The 18,697-nt window shown below is 38.0% G+C and overlaps 1 protein-coding gene across 9 annotated transcripts in view; it reads right to left on the bottom strand.

Annotated features, from left to right (window-relative positions):
* Positions 1 to 18,697, bottom strand: part of LOC124777617 (sodium bicarbonate cotransporter 3) — a 960,712-nt gene that overhangs the window by 86,420 nt on the left and 855,595 nt on the right. For all 9 annotated transcript variants that reach the window (XR_007015757.1, XM_047253082.1, XM_047253080.1 and 6 more), the window contains 4 exons: positions 17,259 to 17,437; positions 16,774 to 16,984; positions 12,179 to 12,286; positions 4,405 to 4,542 (listed from right to left, as the gene is read on the bottom strand). Coding sequence is in view for 8 of the 9 variants with exons in the window: in XM_047253082.1 (XP_047109038.1) it covers positions 4,405 to 4,542; positions 12,179 to 12,286; positions 16,774 to 16,984; positions 17,259 to 17,437 (636 nt within the window). In the remaining variant the exon portion in view is untranslated. The remainder of the gene's footprint in view (positions 1 to 4,404; positions 4,543 to 12,178; positions 12,287 to 16,773; positions 16,985 to 17,258; positions 17,438 to 18,697) is intronic.

Raw genomic sequence — 18,697 nt, 5'->3', positions numbered from 1 at the left:
CTGAAGATCATTTAACAGCACCAGATGTGATTCAACAAACATGGAATTTGATAGAAAAAGGAAGGAGCCTGTGGCAAGTTGAGGCTTTGAGTTGATCCACAAAACACGTACGGATGGTGTAAATGGTAATGCATTGACTGCAGAAGTAGGGATCTGCACCAAACCCTGGCCTGTCACATAATTTAAGTTTCCACAGTCACTAAATGACGTATTAGTGAAAAATGTGAAACCAGGATTCAAAAGTGCAACCAGTCAGCATAAGAGCTTAGTATTAAACCAGAATAGTTAGATATACCTATCAGGAAAATTAAGCTATTGTATAGTACAAATGAAATAATGAGTTGGTGTCCAAAGAAAAATAAATAATGGTTTAAGAGTATCTTTGGCAAACTTAAGACTGGGTATTATGAGGCTAATCTTTTGTCAGTAATTTTTGCATGTGCCGGTCACTTTCAGGCTGTTGGGGGAATGCTCTACAATATACTTTCTGCAAAATTTATGAATATTCCCTCTCTTGGGGTGAACAACTAGCACCTTCCAAAAGGACATTTCCTACATAGGAAGTGTCCCCTACCTTTCTTGTCTTCTCTTCTTTCTTAGATTCCTCATACACACTGATGAGCCAAAAGATCACGACCACTGGTTGAACACTTCCTGGTGATGTTTCAGGCATGTGATGCAGTAAGGAAAGAATATAAGTGGAAGAGACATGAATGGGCTGTCATCACAGCAAAGATACAGGCTGCAAATGTGGAAATCCACTGATATAAGTGTTTTGACAAAGGGTACAATGCTGTGGCACTGCAGTTGGAAATGAGAATCTTTGTAATGGTGAAGCTGGTCACCTTTTGGCATACTAGTGTAATGAATGCCTATGGAAAGTGGTTGAAGGATGGTGAAATAATGAGTAGGCTGTATGTATTGGACGACCACATCTCATCACAAAACATGGAGGTAGGATGATCCCAAACATGGTCTAATTGAGGATAGGCTGCAATCTGTGGCAGATCTGAAAACAAAGTGTAATGCTAGTGCCAGCATGTGCATTTCAGAGAACACCGTTCAAGCGCCATGAACACGGAGATCCACATCACACAACCCCTACGTGTTCCTGTGTTGATCCAATGGCATCATCAGCTATGATTGCAGTGGACACAGCATTACTGAGTTTTCACCATGGATCGATAGACATGTGTTGCCTGTCAAATTAATCGATTTTCTTGTTACATCAGGTCAAGCCAGGCTGCAGAAAACATGCACCATGCCACAGATGCAGGCTGGTGAGGGCAGAATTGTGCTATGGGGTACAATGATTTGGGCTTCCATGGGATCTGTGGTGGTAAATGAAGGCATCATGACAGCTGTAAACTATGTGAACATTAACGCAGAGCCATCTGCATTGCTTCATGCGTGAAGTCTCCCTCTATGGCGACGACATCTTCCAGCAGGATAACTGTCCATCTTTCAAGAACAGAATCATGCTACAGTGGTTTGAGGGGCATTCTAGTGAACTCACATTGATGTCTTGGCCAGAAAGTCTGCCTGATCTGTACCTATTAGAACACATATCGGGCATCAGCTGCATGCCCGTAAACCACCATCCCGTTAATTTGCGGGAATTGCTTGACCTGTGCATCAATATCTGGAGCCACATACTTCTGGAACTTCATCACGGACTTGTAGAATCCATGATACGTAGAATCTCTGTTGCGCTGTGTTTGAAAAGTGGAATAGCAAGTTATTATACAGATGGTCATAATGTTTTGGCTCATTGGTGTATGCTGTAAAATTCCTGATTCTTTGTACTTGCACTAATCATAGCAGATTTTCTACCCTTCTCCAGATACATTTATCAAACAATCTTGCTGTCACTGTTTTACATAAAACTGACAAAATATGAAATCAAAATGACCTGGCCAAGCAGTTACTGCTGTTGTGTGAAGCTTCATTGTTCATGGAAAAGTCCAGTTCTGAGTAAATTAATTCCATTAATTTACTGTATCAAGTTGTGCCAGAATGAAATCTAGAAGCCTAATTTTAAGATGTAAAAAAATATTCTGTGTATAAAGTTTTGTACATAGCATCCAGTTGATGGTTCTGTATGTGGAATTTTGTATTTGGAATTCAGTATAGGATCTTCTTTATCTTATATACTTTTCTATATTTTTATGATTACAAGTATGAGATGAGAAAATAAATTAACTTTTGCATTTCTGAACATTATGACGAAAAAACATGTCTTATTTACGAAAGAGGAACAAATTATGAGAAATGATTTTTTCCCAAGAGACCAGTCATATCACTGAGCTGTACAACATTTTTCCTCTACGATTCAAAACCTACTGAAGCACTCAAAATCTTAAAAAAGGCTTTAAATTATCTGACAAAGGACCATTTCTCTTTGACATTTTTTAGAAAATTGAAAGATAAATGTACCAAAATAGTTAAATCATAACATACGACCATCTGTAGCAACGGAGGAGTTTATCATCTGCTGTAATATTTCACACTGACAACAGTGTACCATTACCATTTGTCTTCATGTCACAGGATGCTACAGTTTAGAAGATGTGAGGCTACATAAATCAATGACTGGGTTGGGTCATTACACTGTGTGTTCATCTGCACACATTGACAGAATGGCTCTACTATAATGAATAATCCTTGCTTCATTTTAATTTTTAAATTACCACTACTATAGATGTACTCCAAACACTTGATTGATGGATATAGCTGAGTCCCTTCCAGCACTACCAACTTTAGCCAGCAGACAAAACTACGAGTATTTCACAAGTGAATAAGATGATTTAAAACTCAATCATAAAAACACAGTATTGTCTACCATCTAACATTGGCTGCAACCAGAAATCAGTCAGAACCAACCAATGGCATTTGGCATTTACCACTTCAGCTATTCCCAATAGTCAACATACCACAACTTTTGTAAGTAGGTGAATACAGTATTTACAGTGACAGTAGATTTCTCATTAAAATTAATTACTAATATGCAAATCTAATAGATTTTCATTCATGGATAGGATAGGGCATAAAAAATGAGTGCGACAGACATTTTATAAAAATTATAGGTAATTTATAATTCTTTTAATAATTCTTTGAAGTCAGTGAATGACTTCAAACAAAGTGACAATATCAAGAAAGATCACTAACACCTATGTTATACTAAAGCTCTGCAATGGATAGTACAGCGTCTTATCCTCTTTATTAGCTCAATATTTCACTCTTTATGGAGGCATACTGATGTAATTGTACAGGCAAGGAAATATGAAGCTGTGATACTCAAAACGGAAACCAAACATCATTGTCATGGTCCTGATGTCAGGTGATAGTATGTGTAATGTGTACAGGGATAGGTGTTGAGAAATTAATAGAGAGAGTAATATGAGATTCTTATGTTGTGAAATAACTTAACTACACGAATTTTGTAAACAAAATAGTTTTGTACAAGACAGCTAAATTGAATGATTTTGCACTATTTTTAATAGAGCTGGTTTTCTATTTGAGAAGTCTGAGGCTTTAATTCCTGTCAAGCCATGCTGATGTAGGTCTTCTGTGGTTTCCCTAAATTACTTTGGCAAATGCTGGGATGATTACTACAGCAAGGCCATGTCTGACCAGCTATCCTATCCTTGTCAAAATAGATTTAATTATGTAAATACCTGTGTATATGAATTATGTATTTGTTCTTGAACTGAAATACTGCAACATATACAGTGCCCTTATAAAAGTGACCCTTGCCTGAATGAAGGCAACGGCCTTGCCACAGTGGTTCCACCAGTTTCCATGAGATCACCGAAGTTAAGCGCTGTCGAGCGTGGTCGGCACTTGGATGGGTGACCATCCAGGCCGCCATGCGCTGTTGCCATTTTTCGGGGTGCACTCAGTCTCATGATGCCAATTGAGGAGCTACTCGACCAAATAGTAGCGGCTTTGGTCAAGAACACCATCATAACGACCGGGTGAGCGGTGAGCTGACCCCATGCCCCTCCTATCCGCATCCTCCACTGAGGATGACACGGGGGTCAGATGGTCCTGGTAGGCCACTCATGGCCTGATGACAGAGTGCTTGCATGAATAAAACTACTACTAGCTTATACCCATCCCCTACCAACTTTAGGCACACAACAGTGAAGGCAAAACATGGATGATCCAAGAGTAAAATTGAAGCCTATAATAAAATCAGTATAAAATTCTTGTACTGAAGAAGGCCATCATAAAAAACACTGAAGTTAATGTAATGAGGTTAAGGGCAAATGATATCTAAGAAATAAAGAGAAAGAAGAGAAAACGGATGTCAATGTAACTTTATGGACAGAAAGAACTTTACCACTTTCTTGTGACAATTACTGCTCCAGATAATAAAGAACATGCAGGTATTACACTAACCTCTCCTCCAGACTCCAGCTGTCTTCGATCTTCTGCATGCCTTCTTGTCATTTCTGGCATAACATCATCAAGGATTTTCAGTTCACGCTGAGTGAAAACAAAGTCCAAAAGTTTCCTGATTCCAATCATTACAACAAGCTGAAATGAACAAAGGGTTATATATTAATTCTATCTCCATCAGAAACATCATCATGAATTTACTCAAAGAATAGACAGAAAATATAAAATGATATGAAATTTTTCCCATACTCATGTAAAATTAACTCTAGGATTATACTCGACATGATAGATGTTTTGAAAAGGGAAGTTGTTGCTCACCATATAGCGAAGAAGTGACATGCTGAGTCGAACATAGGCACACTGCAATCAGCAGCACCATTGCATGATGGGTGTGGTGACTGGATGGAGGTATGGAGGAGGCTGAGATGGGGAGCGGGAGGGATAGTATGGTGGGATGGCGGACAGTGAAGTGCTGCAGGTTAGACGGAGGGCAGGAGAGTGGTGGAGAGGGGTGGCAGGGGAAAAGGGGAGAAGTAAAAAGACTAGGTCTGATGGTGGAATGACGGCTGTGTAGTGCTGGAATGGGAACAGGGAAGGGGCTGAATGGGTCAGGATAGTGACTAACGAAGGTTGAGGCCAGGAGGACTATGGGAACGTAGGATGTATTACAGGGAAAGTTACACCTGTGCAATTCAGAAAAGCTGGTGTTGGTGGGACAGATCCATATGGGACAGGCTGTGAAGCAGTCCCTGAAATGAAGGATATCATGTTTGCTAGTATGTTCAGCAACAGGGTGGTCCACTTGTTTCTTGGCCACAGTTTGTCACTGGCCATTCATGCAGACAGACAGCCTGTTGGTTGTCATGCCCGCATAGAATGCAGCACAATGGTTGCAGCTTAGCTTGTAGATCACGACTGGTTTCACAGGTAGCCCTGCCTTTGATGGGGTAGGTGATGTTAATGACCTAGCTGGAGTAGGTGGTGGTGGTGGTGGTGGTGGGAGGATGTATGGGACAGGTCTTGCGTCTAGGTCTGTTACAGGGGTATGAGCCATTAGGTAAGGGGTTGGGAACAGGGGTTGAGTAAGGATGGATGATTATATTGTGTAGGTTTGGTGGACGGTGGAATACCACAGTCAGAAGGGTGGGAAGGATAGATATTTCTCATTTCAGGGCATGACGAGAGATAGTCGAAACCCTGGTGGAGAATGTAATTCAGTTGCTCCAGCCCTGGGTGGTACTGAGTTACAAGGAGATGGTGGGACTTTGGGAGGTGGTGGGAGACTGGAAAGATAAGGCAGGGGAGATTTGTTTTTGTACAAGGTTGGGAGGATAATTATGGTCTGTGAAGGCTTGAGCGAGACCCTCAGTATATTTTGACGGGACTGCTTGTCACTGCAGATGCGATGACCACGGGTGGATACACTGTATGGAAGGGACTTCTTGGTATGGAATGGGTGGCAGCTGTCAAAGTGGCGATCTAGCTGGTGGTTAGTAGGCTTGATGAGGATGGAGGTACTGATGTAGAGATCTTTGAGGTGAAGGGCAACATCTAGGAAAGTGGCTTGTTGGGTTGAGGAGGACCAGGTGAAACAAGATGGGGGAGAAGTTGTTGAGGTTCTGGAGGAATGTGGATAGGGTGTCCTCAACCTTGATCCAGATCGCAAAGATGTCATCAATGAATCTGAACCAGGTGAGGGATTTAGGATTTTGGGTTTTTAGTAAGGATTTCTCTTCGTGGCCCATGAATAGGTTGGCACGAGATGGTGCCATGTGGGTGCCAATAGCCAAAATGGTTTTTTTTTTGTGACAGTCTTTTTGTTGTGCCTATCTGTGACTGAGCATCTCCACTATATGGTGTGTACCAACTTTCTTTTTCATAATATTGTTACATTACATTCTGGATTTTCCATTACATGTTAGATGCTTGTGTTTTAAGAGAACGTAAACCGGAATACCTTACTTTTGTGGGCAGTGCACTTGTGGACCTCAATTATAGTTCACAGAGTGATTCAAACTTAAGACAAGTTGGAGATTAAACTTTTACTGTGTTTGTGAAGTGTTCTCAATAAATAATGAAGGATATTTTATTAGTATAATACATACTTTTTCTGTGGATGAAAAAGAATTGACCACCTTGAAAGCTCTTTGTTTGGGAGACATAAACATGCACAGACTTAGATTTCCTCATGCAGCCTTATCCATTATTAGATCAATAATTTTACTGTAATTTTAGTTTATTCATTTATTTTGTAATGTCCGGCATTTTTACTGTCTTCATTCACAATTTTTTTAAAGTATATTCAGTGTGGAGCCCATTGAGTTGGAGCATCAATGTAGGACGTAATGATTAATTTGAAGTGTCCAGGCACACTTATCTGCTTAAGATTTCTGGTTTCTCTTATTCAGTCCCTTATTTAGCATGTAGGAGTGATTATAGCTTGGTGAATGAATTAGGTGTTTGAGCAATATTACTGCATTTCTTCGAACTAAACACTGGTCCTAAGAAACAGATTTTCTAATCATGTTACCATAGATTTCTCAATAACATCTGCAAACACCAATTTGTATATTTCTGATTTTATCCCAAACCACTCACAGCACTTCCTTCTTCCAAGTCGTACTACACTGTAATAAAAAGAACCTCTATCCTGACAATTTATTTTAACTTTTCTTTGACATTATTAATATAATAATAATAATAATAATAATAATAATAATAATAATAATAATAATAATAATAATTTTATTATTATTATTATTATTATTATTATTATTATTATTATTATTATTAATGTTTGCTCAAAAATCAAAGCTAATCAAGAACATAACAGATCAAAGAAAGAAGATAAATTATTTTGAGTGTTTGGTGATCATGTACACTCTTGATGCCATCTCCAAAAATATCAATTACGAAAGCCCAAACCATGAATGATTTCAGTGAGGACAAAGACTTGCTGGCAGATTGTGGGTCTCTTGTGTTGCTTGAAAAAATCTGATTGCTTTCACAACTCCATGTGCTTCATCATCTATATTGGAAAAAGGATTATATTCAACAGAACTTGATTAACACTAAATTATTATTTTATGGCACAGGAAATGACTATAGCAGCTACCAAGGAATTTTTCTCCCAAATATTGCCATAAATGAATCTGCCAGAGTCATTTTGTTGAACTTTCATACGAGTACGTGTTTGGCTTGTAACTGGTCAATTCACTGTGTGCTTATCATTTCTCTCTGTCAGTTCCAAGAAAAATATCACAAACAACAGAAGCCACTCCCATCATAGTCATCAATCTGGAGAATGTTTTTCACTTATTCACCAGCAGCAGCAAATTTTATGTTTTCTTCATGAACAGAGGCCTTAAATGATGCTGTACACTAACTCCTATAAGATCTGAGTTCTTCTTCTTCTTCTTTTCCACACAATATCTGAAGTATACTTCTTATAGCTGCAGAGAGGTGCTTTATTTGCACACATACTTTTTATAGCTGCACTCAGGTGGTTTATTTGCACACAAGAACTGAGAGGACACTTCTCAAATCTTAAAGCAATAACTAAAGGGATTGCAGTGGATATACATGGTATGCTACATGCTGATGGTCCTGCTGTTGTAGTCCATACTGAATTACAACTCCAGTAACTTACCAACTGTTTATCAAGTGGCTGCAGAGAGTTTGGCCTTACATCCATTGTTCTTAAAAGACAATATGTTGTAAATAGTGGACAGCTTTATGTACTTGTGATTAATAGTCAAAAACTTTTTGTTGTATGTCAATATCAGCTAGTAACTCATTACCAGATGCCAGTTCACAACTGCGATTATGAGGTGAGTTGCTATTACGATTGCACCCATGAAAAAGAATATGTGACAATAAATTACAAATGAAAATGTCAGGTTTTGTGTTGAGTATATTGGACATTGTATATTGTTTCCATATAACAGTGAACCTTAGGCAACCTTTACAATGCAAGACATCATGTTGAAGAATTTTTAACTGTGCTGTCCTAGGTAGGATTCTGCAAACTTCATAAAGAACAAATTTCACAACACTGATGTTCTGCTGTAAGCAGGCATTCACATTGTACATGACAGTTTCTGTCACTGGTGGTCTTGGCATTTGGGTAAGATCACAAACAGTGATTGTTACCCACATCTATATCCATATTCTGCAAATTACTGAGAGAGGCATGGCAGAGGGTACTTTCCATTGTATCAGTTATTAGGTACTCTTTCTGTTTCATTCACATATGGAGTGCAAAAGAATGATTACTTAAACACCTCTCTGGGGGGTGTAATTAACCTCGTACTTGCAATCCCTGTGGGAGAAATATGAAGGGGGTTGTAGTATATTCCTATTCATCACTTACAGCCAGTTACTGAAACTTTGTTAAGTAGGCCTTGTTGGGACAGACTGGATTTACCTTCAAGCATCTGCCAGAGTTCAGTTTCTTCATGGATCAGAAAACCTATGATCATTCATGCTGCCCTTCTTTATACATGTTATATATTGCGTGTTAGCCCTATTTCGTAAGGGACCCATACACCTGCGCAATATTCTAGGATGGGTTGTATGAGTGTTTTGTAAGCAACCTCTCTTGTAGACTGATTGTATTTCACTAGTATTCTACAGTGAACTAAAGTCTGCCACCTACTTCATCTACAACTGACCCTATGTAATCATTCCATTCCATATGCCTACAAATGGTTACACCCAGATGCAACACAAGGGTCAGAACACACTTCCCTGGGGCACACCTGAAGTTACTTCTACATCCAAGATAACATGCTGCATCATCCCTATGAAGAAAGTCTCAATCCAGTCAAAACTTTCACTTGATACCCCATACCAGGTCACTTCTGGTGATGAACAAGGGTATGGTACTGAATCAAATGTGTTTTTTGAAAGTCAAGAAATACTGTTTCTGCCTGGCTTTCAGGAAGTCCATGATTTTCAGGCAGCCATGTGAGAAAAGTGCGAGTTGGAATTTCACAAGATCGATGTTTTCAGGATCCATGGTGATTGGCATGGAGAAGGTCATTCTGTTCTTGATATCAATGGCCATCATGGACATCAGACAGCAGTTATATGGATTGGTTCTGCTATCCTCCTTGAGATGGGTGTAACCTGTGTTTTCTTCTAACTACTGGGCACTAGTTTTTATCTGAGGTATCTACAGTAGATTATTCACAAGACGGGTTAACTTAGCCACACATTTGGTATGGTATTTGACAGAGATTCCATTGGGCAGCAAAGCTTTGTTCAATTATAGAAATTTCACTTGGTTCTCACCACCACTGATACTAATGTCTATATCACTCACATTTACAATGGTACATGAGTTAAAATGGGGCAATACTCTTGATTTCCTTTGTAAAGAAACATCTGAAAACAGAGCTCAGCATTTTTGCTTTTCAGTTTCATTTCCTGTCTTGTCCATGAGTGTCTGGACACTTTGCTACCACTAACAGCCTTTACATATAACCAAAATTTCTTTTGGTTCTGTGAGAGATCCTTCAATAATATTCTGCTACAGTTGTCATTGAAGTTTCCAAGCATTGTCATCTTGCTTTTCATTCAGCATTTCTCTATAGCCTTATGCTTTGTTTTATACCTGTTATCTAGTAGTCTCCATTTCTTTAGAATTTTCTTTACAATGCTTCCACCATTAACTGTTTTACTAGGCGCATGTCTGTCAGGTGCATGGTGAACTATTCTTGCGAACCTGAACGCAGTGCTCCTACATACACCTGTCCACAGTTAAATGTTTCAAGTTACTCATGAGATGTGACACTATTGCATTTTTATGTACTCTTTTGAAACAATAATGGAAAACCCAGGATGGAATGTAACAAATACTATGGTTGCTACTCACCATATGGTGTAATTGCTGGGTCGCAGATAGGCACAAGAGGAAGACTGTCAGAAAGTGAGCTTCTTCATCGGAAAAACACACACACACACACACACACACACACAGTCTCTGGTTGCTGAAGCAGCCAGAGACAGTGGTCATGTTTATGCAAGTTGCATTTTTGCTTTTTTGTTGTGTGTGTGTGTTTTGTCTATTTCCGATGAAGGCCTTGTTGGTTGAAAACTCACTTTCTCACAGTCTTTTTGTTGTGCCTGTCTGTGACTCAGCATCTCCTCTATATGGTGAGTAGCGACTATCCTTTCCGTAATATTACTGAACATATAAATACTTCTATTTGTTTTCATTGCCCTTTGTACTTTGGTAATCATTGCTGGTACAACTGCCCCATTTTCACTGATATTACTTTCAACGTGGATATCCTCAAAGACATCAGGTCTATTTTTTTGCCAGTACATCAATACATTTCCATCAGGAGTGGGTTCCAAACCATCTGTTGAAGGCACTTTTTGTAGAAGTCATTTACTAATGTATCACAGGACATATTGTCGCACCCACCATGTACGATATGTAGTATGTAGTTTTCTCAAGTGATTGTTCGATGATTGATGTATTCTCTAATGATGATGGTATGATTGAGGAACTTGCTTACTAGCAAACCGAGGTTTCCTCTAAAATTTTTGGTTACATTTGGTGTGAATATAGTGGTTAACAGAGGGATCCAGTTATAAGTTTAAGTGCATTCTTGATACTGAATCTTGCCCAAAAAATCTAACATTCTGCTTCAGCTTACATCCCAACAGATTTATGTTTCTTATTTACTGTACCATATACAACATCTTCATTTCCCACTAGAATAGCATTATCCTTTAAATCTACACTTAAAATTTTCCGAAAAAAATTTGTCTGCTAACAATTTTGGATTTTAACTTCCCTTCTGTATCTAACATGCAGTGAGCTCCACTGCTTTTCAGGAGAACTTTGAACTCTGGCACTTGGTTGTGAATCTTTGGCAACTAATTACTAGGATTATAACACTCCCACCTGTAAGGTGCATTGTTTTGGATCTTCCACTGATACTTTCAGGTATCCTACACTTATCATTATGTGTAATGGATGGGGGAGTTACCTAATTCAAAAATACCCTTGTGCACACTCCACCCACAGTCACCTACCTCTTGTTATAGAGATACAGAAGTACTTAGAGAATACATGAACCAATGGAAAATACGATTCTGCTTTAGAGATGGATACAAGACAGATTTAAAGTGAAATCATCTACAGACAGTCGGAACATGTTGCTGATAACCAAGATGTATGACAAGAGCTAGTGAACAATGAAATCTACGAATGGAACCACAGATATGCTGTGAAGAAAGTATGACAGTAACAGAGAACATCTTTAGTTGGAGGTATGATCAAACACTATTTGCCTAATCTTAGGAAGGGATTGTCACTTTAAGAATGAATCTTGTAAATCAGCTCCCAAGGCAAACCTGGTGTTGTGCAAATGAAATCAGCAGTATGCTACCACCACCAAAGTTATTATGAACTTATAGTTTACTTGAAAAAAGCTGTAATGAAGAATCAAAATCCATACTATTGTAATAATCGTAATATACAATTAAAATAAATAAATTAATTAATTTTGAAAATCTGATTATGGCATACACAAAAAGCTACGAATTGTATATTGGCAACATTAGTTTGAAAATACAATGTACAGATTCCTCCATTTCAAAAATTACCATTTGATCTACTCAGAGCAGTAAGTATATGGGTAATAGATAAGACATAATAAGGTGCAAATTTACGTACAATTAAGACTACAGGAAGCAGCGAAGTTAGTTTCTACATTATCTCCAGTGTATGAAGACCCAGCAGTGTACAAAAACTTACCATCAGAGGAAACAAAATTGAAGTTGTGCTGAATGATTTTATCACCCACAGCACTATAAGGCAAGCAAGCTGGATTAAAGTGAACATATGTACGCGTTTTAGTGGCACCTAGAAACAAAATTTTTTCAGGTTATTAATAAAAGTGATATAATATTATGTTTTAGTTATTATATAACTAACAATTCATTTGTGATGTGTATAATAAGATACATAAAAGTACTAAAACTTCAATCCCAAGGTCTTCAAGTTATTGTATGACATTCATGCAGCTGTTTCAGTAGGAATGTAAAATCAGTATATTTCTACAGTACACTATAAATTCAATATATTATAATTATTGATGAAAAGAAATTATTAAAATTTTTTGTATTTTTTTTATTCCATTTTCATTCATGGAAATAAGAAATGTAAGAAAGTATTGTGGTCTGAAGACCTATATTTCTAACACAAATATTTCACAATTTGTATGATTAAGTGTACAAGAACAGTGGTTTGATAGTCGGTGATGACATACGACGGGTTGGTTGATATGGAAGGAGTGGACCAAACAACAAGGTCATTGATCCCATTGGATTAGGGAATGATGGGGAAGGAAGTTGGCCATGCCCTTTGAAAAGAACCATACCAGCATTTGCCTGAAGTGATTTAGGGAAATCATGGAAAACCTAAATCAGAATGGCCAGATGCAAGTTTGAACTGTCATCCTCGAATGTGAGTCCAGTGTGCTAACCACTGTGCCACCTTGCTCAATGATGTATGACAGAGTAATGTCCACATAAGCTGTGATGTGGAATAATCAGATAATACATGAGTGGTGGAAAGGCAAGAATTTACATTATATTTGAAGAACAACTTCAGGAAAAGATCATGCTAAACTGTATTAGCAAAAGGTGCTCAAAATGAATCATAACGAGAGTGATGTGCTGGGAAAAACCATAAAGTAATTATTTAAAAATGTTTATTCACTGGCACACTCACAAAACAGTTCTCACAAAAAAAAATAAAAAAATAAAAAAATTAATAAATAAAAAAATGTTTCAGCTGACATCAATAATTTTCAGATTGTTATGAGATGTGATATACTTCAATGTTAGATGCCAGTAAACATATTGGCAACTAATGTTTGTGGTAACAAATCAGGGTTTTAATAATTTTCTCTCACTATAACAAAAGCTACATATTTTTCAAAACATAGTAATCTGATGGTGCTGATTATTGCTAGGAATGCAGTAACTAGTGAGGTACGTAAGGAGTTTCTTAGCTATATACATAATTATTTAAATCAAATATTAGTGGAAAATGTATAAAAAACTTTCATTGGTAACGTTTGTACTGTGAAGCTGTAGATAAAACAATATCTGTAACATGATCAAGGATATGCACTGCATTGTATTTCCCATGCAGACATCCATAGCTGCTTTATTTGGGGCATCATTTGCCTCAGTTCTCCCTAATAATGAATGTGTTGAATTACATTGCAATTTAAAGTAATCTGAGATGCACCAAGTACCACTATGTTCTGTTGTGGAGGAATCTCATATGGCCTTGCTGTTTGTGATGAAATTGTGAAGGTATTTTCCAACTTGGATTTAGAAATGGTGTGGAGTGCTGTTACCCAAGGGGTGCCCAATACACTGTATGTCAGCAACACTATGAGGAGCTCTTGCTGAATGACAATGGCAGCCTGCCAACTCCAGCACAAAGGTCTGGAATAGGACTGATTTTAAACACACCTGAATGACATAAAAACCTTGTAAAATTCAAATAAATGGGCTCTGTCTACTCCCCGTGATTCATGGTTACAACTTTAAAATGTTCAAAGCCTTAATATTATTTAAACATTGCCAACAAATTCACATATGATCTATAGTAGGCCCTTCAACTGACTGAATTTTTAACGTTTAAAATAAAAGGTTCAGTATTTCATAATAATGTAAAATCAAAACGAAACATTTATTCTAAACAGGACTTAAGACTACTACTATTTGCCCACTTCTCTAACCCATAAATAGTGAATAGTAACTGGATTTGGAATGTGGCAAGGCCAGTTATGGAGACAATACTGAAACCATCCACGAATATTGACTACTGTACGGCACTTCTTGCCATGGACATTATTCCACTGATCACTGTTGTGAATGAAGGGACAGTAAAAATGAAGCCTTGAGGAACATGATTCTGTTGCTCAGGAAGGTCAAGAAGGATGTGACCATTGCATTTCATAGACAAACATACAGATGGAAGGACAGAATGAGTATGGAAAGTAATTCACAGGATTACAATTTATGGAGTCATCTTAAGAAGTTAAGCTTTAAAGTAAAACCATATTCTTTTTTTTAATATTTTGAAGAATACAGTTACTAAATTGCCTGTATAAGAAGGCTTGTTACATAGCTGCCTGCTGTAGGGTTAGCCTACATACAGTCAAATAAAATTCCCTGCATCCACAATGGAAGAGGATAAGAAACATCTGCATTTCTTAAACCCTGGGTGGTCTTTGGGTCACCAAACACTCTAATGTCTTACCTATGCAGCCAATACATGCAACAATGTGATAACTATTTGGGTATGAATGGTACTTATACTTCCTTGATTTTAGGAAGGGAATAATGATTTCATTTCTCCAAGAAGGTGGAAATTGGCCTATCTGCCAGATTTGATGAAAATTTGTGTGGAGGATTTCCTTTGACTGGTTAAAAAGTTATCACAACATGCTGTGCTGAGTATGGTCACTAGGAGATGTGTCTAGAGACTCAGAAAGCGTGGATTCAGCTCCCACATGACAAAATGGCAATGGTTTCCCTTCCTATTGTTGGAAATGAAAATCCAACTGCCCCTCTCCTCAATCTCCACAGCAATGAAGGAACAGATCAGTTCCCCCTGGGATAATGGCTTCAGCACAGAATTCTGTCATTGCTCAGGAACTGTCTGCAGAGATTTATGTAGGTTTATTTTTATACCTATAGCTGACACTAGTGACCTGCACTGTGTTGGCTATCCCCCTGATGGTTTTCCAGACTTTTTTTATATTCATCACTCCCTCCACTGAGTCCATCTTACTGTGGAGTTGTCTTACTTTCCTTTAACTGTCTGTCTTGCTTTTGCCCTTACAGCCCAAAATGCTGTGAGGTTCTATGTAGTTTATCTGCTCTTGAACTCTGAGATCACCATGTGACACAGCTTGATTGCAGAGTCTTAATTGTTATTCCACCAAGTGGCGGGTTACTTTCTGAACCTGCCTGAAGATTTGGTAGAGATAAGGCTTTCCTTGTGATCCACTTACCCGCTAATGTTGTATTGACATTAGAACAAAACTAGTAGGTTGGGAAGCAACCAATTTTCCCCACTGAGATGCATTTTGATGGCTTCCTGCTAGAGACTGCTTTGTCTTGGAAGTGAATCTAGATAAAAAAGTAACTGCTAAAGTAAAGATAGATTAGAGCCCACTTTCCACTGCGGGGAACATCTGCAAAGGATGGAGAGTGTAACAATAAGTCAAAAACTGGTAATGACCCCAGAGTAGTGTTCAAATGAATCAAATGTCAAGCACTGAGGATGCACAAGTCCTTAGTCTGAATAATACACTGATTCTTCCACTCAATCAGATAGAAGAGGAACATTAGGAATAACAGAACTGGAAAACCATCTGAGAAATCAAACAAAACTGAAAGAATTTGAAGTCTAAAAATAAAGTAACACAAGCAGATGGAATTTGGAAACTTGAGAGGTAAAAAAGGTAGAAGAGACAAACAGAAGATAAAATATATGAGAAAGGCAGATTAGAGGAAGAGAGAGAAATACGAGCAAATATGAAAGAAAAGAAAAAAATAAATAATGGAGTTCATGAACAAAAATAAAGACTAAAAACTGTGTGGACCATTTGTCAGTTATTTCTAGCCAATCATGCCAAGAAGTGTAAATTTTTTGTGAAAGAATAATCACATATTGGGGCATTTCACCACTCTGAATTAGAATGATAGTGTCATAGCATGCAGCTGAAATAGTCAGAAACCAAGTAGATGGAGAAGAATTAGAGCCCAGTTTTCTCCATTAAAAGTTATACATATGCTTATTCAGACTGACAGTGAAGCATTATTGGCAGAGAGGTCTAACAGCAGCCAATGAGTCTGATAGTGAAATGCTACTGACACGTTATTGTGACACAAATTAGAAGATCACATTAAAACTTGGCAATTATCACATTATTTCCATGAAGCTAAGGTATTGTGGAACTGGGTTTGGGAGTATACCTCATTTTTGTTTTGTTTGGTTTGTACTTTTGTGTTGTACCTAAAAAGTTGTGAAAGGTAAACCAATTGTTATGAAATGTATTTTTTGAGAAATGGTGTTGGTATGGCAAAGAGAAAGAATACATGTGAGATTCTGGGGAAAGTGAACTGAAAGGAGACAATATTATGCAACAAATGGTTTAATTACATATACCTATAATAGTTACATATAATTAAATAAATACTACCGGTAGGTAACTACAAATGTAAAATTTATTGTCCCAGCATAATAACACTACATTCTACGTATCATATCTTTTATCAATGCAATGAAACAATCCAACACAAATACCATAGATAACTTACCTGGCGAAGAAACATATAATCTGGTTGATATTTAACAGGCATGAACATTATAAGGATCCTGTCAAAGAACTGCAGACCTTTCAGTGATGCAACTCCCATGTACAGAAACACACCAAAAAGCACTGGCATTGGAATACGCTGAAGAACAGGAGTAAGGACAACAGACAAACCTATCATCAGGAATATTAGTATGTGTGTGACACGCTGCTCCCTGAAAAATAAATAAATTAAAATTGGTTTAATGAGATTCACAAATCTTTCAGATTTAACCGTCTGCTTTGGTTTAATGAAAATCTGAATAATTGGGGTGATTATATTTTTTGTGGAGCGATTAACTACAACTAATGATTTATACATTTCAATTACAATTTAATGTAAATGCTGATCTTAAAAACCTATGGTGAATAATGGAATTTTGGTCCAGTTCTTCTATAAAGTACTTGGTATTTAAAAGGATAAAATAATAAAAAATTTGTTTAACCAACCTGACACCCAAAAACTGTGGTTTCTCTCCAGGAGCAGCACATTCTGATTCCAGTTTCAGAGAGTTAACATGATTTATGGAAAGCACAGTTGCTGCCACAAACCAGGGAAGGCCCATAAGAGAATTTATTGCTATCAAGATAGCCAGTACAAAAAGGTCTAGATGGTAGCCACAGCCTTTCTGTGAAGAGACATATTTTTATGGAAATTAGTTTAAAGAAATCTGTTGAACAACAAATTACAGCAGTGAAGTGAAAGTAACATTATTCTTTTGCTGACAGACTAATCAAACAACTCATAATAGAGTTAAGTGCTATTCCATTTCAGTGTCATATATGGCATTAGCATGCTGCATAATATGCAGCATTATTGCATCACTGAGCGACACTCAGTTGAGTGTGATAAAACATCTGTTTGTTTACATTTTCATCACATGCAGATACCAAATTATACTGAAGACATCAGTAAAAATGACACACACACACACACACACACACACACACACACAGAGTCTAGATTCCTAATGCAATCTGAAGAACATTTCTATGTATTTAACAGTTTAAACTCATTAATCTTTAACATTTCTGGTGTGATATGGTGTTTAAGTTTGCATATAGTTTGATAGTCAGTAGTTAGTTATCCTTTATTTTAATGTGTACCTACAAACAACAGCCATTAGCGACTGGATGAATGTGTACACCATGGATGCACAGACCGTGTCCTGCAGGTCGCATACAGCCCACCATTGATCTGATGGTGGCCCTGTAGTAAACTGCCAGCTACTACACCTACTGCCCACAGCAAATGAGAGTCGGGTCACTACAGCCAGTATAGAAAGTGGTGACAGTCACACGGTGTGCCCACAGCTACCTGAGATGGCTGCCAGGATCAGTCCAGTCACTGACCACAGGTCCCTGGTTTTCAGTGCATACAGCACGACAGAACACCACACATGGGCCTCAGGTCTTCAATTTTCAGCATATTTGATGCATATACCAACATCTAATGTAATCTTGTTGCTACTCTGTGACCTAATAAACCTTATCTGTTCTATGGTCATGTATTTCCTTGTGTTCCTAGTTAGAATGCAAGTGGTGACAAGGATGGGATTTTTGTGCATTTGGATCCTGTGGTCTTTCTGCATTGGATCTTCCATGGAGGCTCTACTCCAGTCACTCCTGCAACAACAGCAGGTGAATACAGCCATGTTGGAAGAGTTATTGGCTGCACTGCCCCAGGCTCCACTGCTGCTTGTTCACCCACTGGCATGTCCCTGGGCTCTCCCCCCACCCCCTATGATGAATCTGCTAAAGACAGGGGCACTTACAATGAGTGGCTTCACCAACATTTCACAACGGTGTTCCAGATGGTCAACAAGCAGGTCTATATGACTCTTTTCTTGTCATGGATACCCCCTGGGCAGCTGTCCGACTATGGTGCT

This window comes from Schistocerca piceifrons, chromosome 2, assembly GCF_021461385.2.
Source record: "Schistocerca piceifrons isolate TAMUIC-IGC-003096 chromosome 2, iqSchPice1.1, whole genome shotgun sequence".
Classification (NCBI taxonomy): Eukaryota; Metazoa; Arthropoda; class Insecta; order Orthoptera; family Acrididae; genus Schistocerca; species Schistocerca piceifrons.
This window is presented reverse-complemented; position numbering and strand designations above follow the sequence as displayed.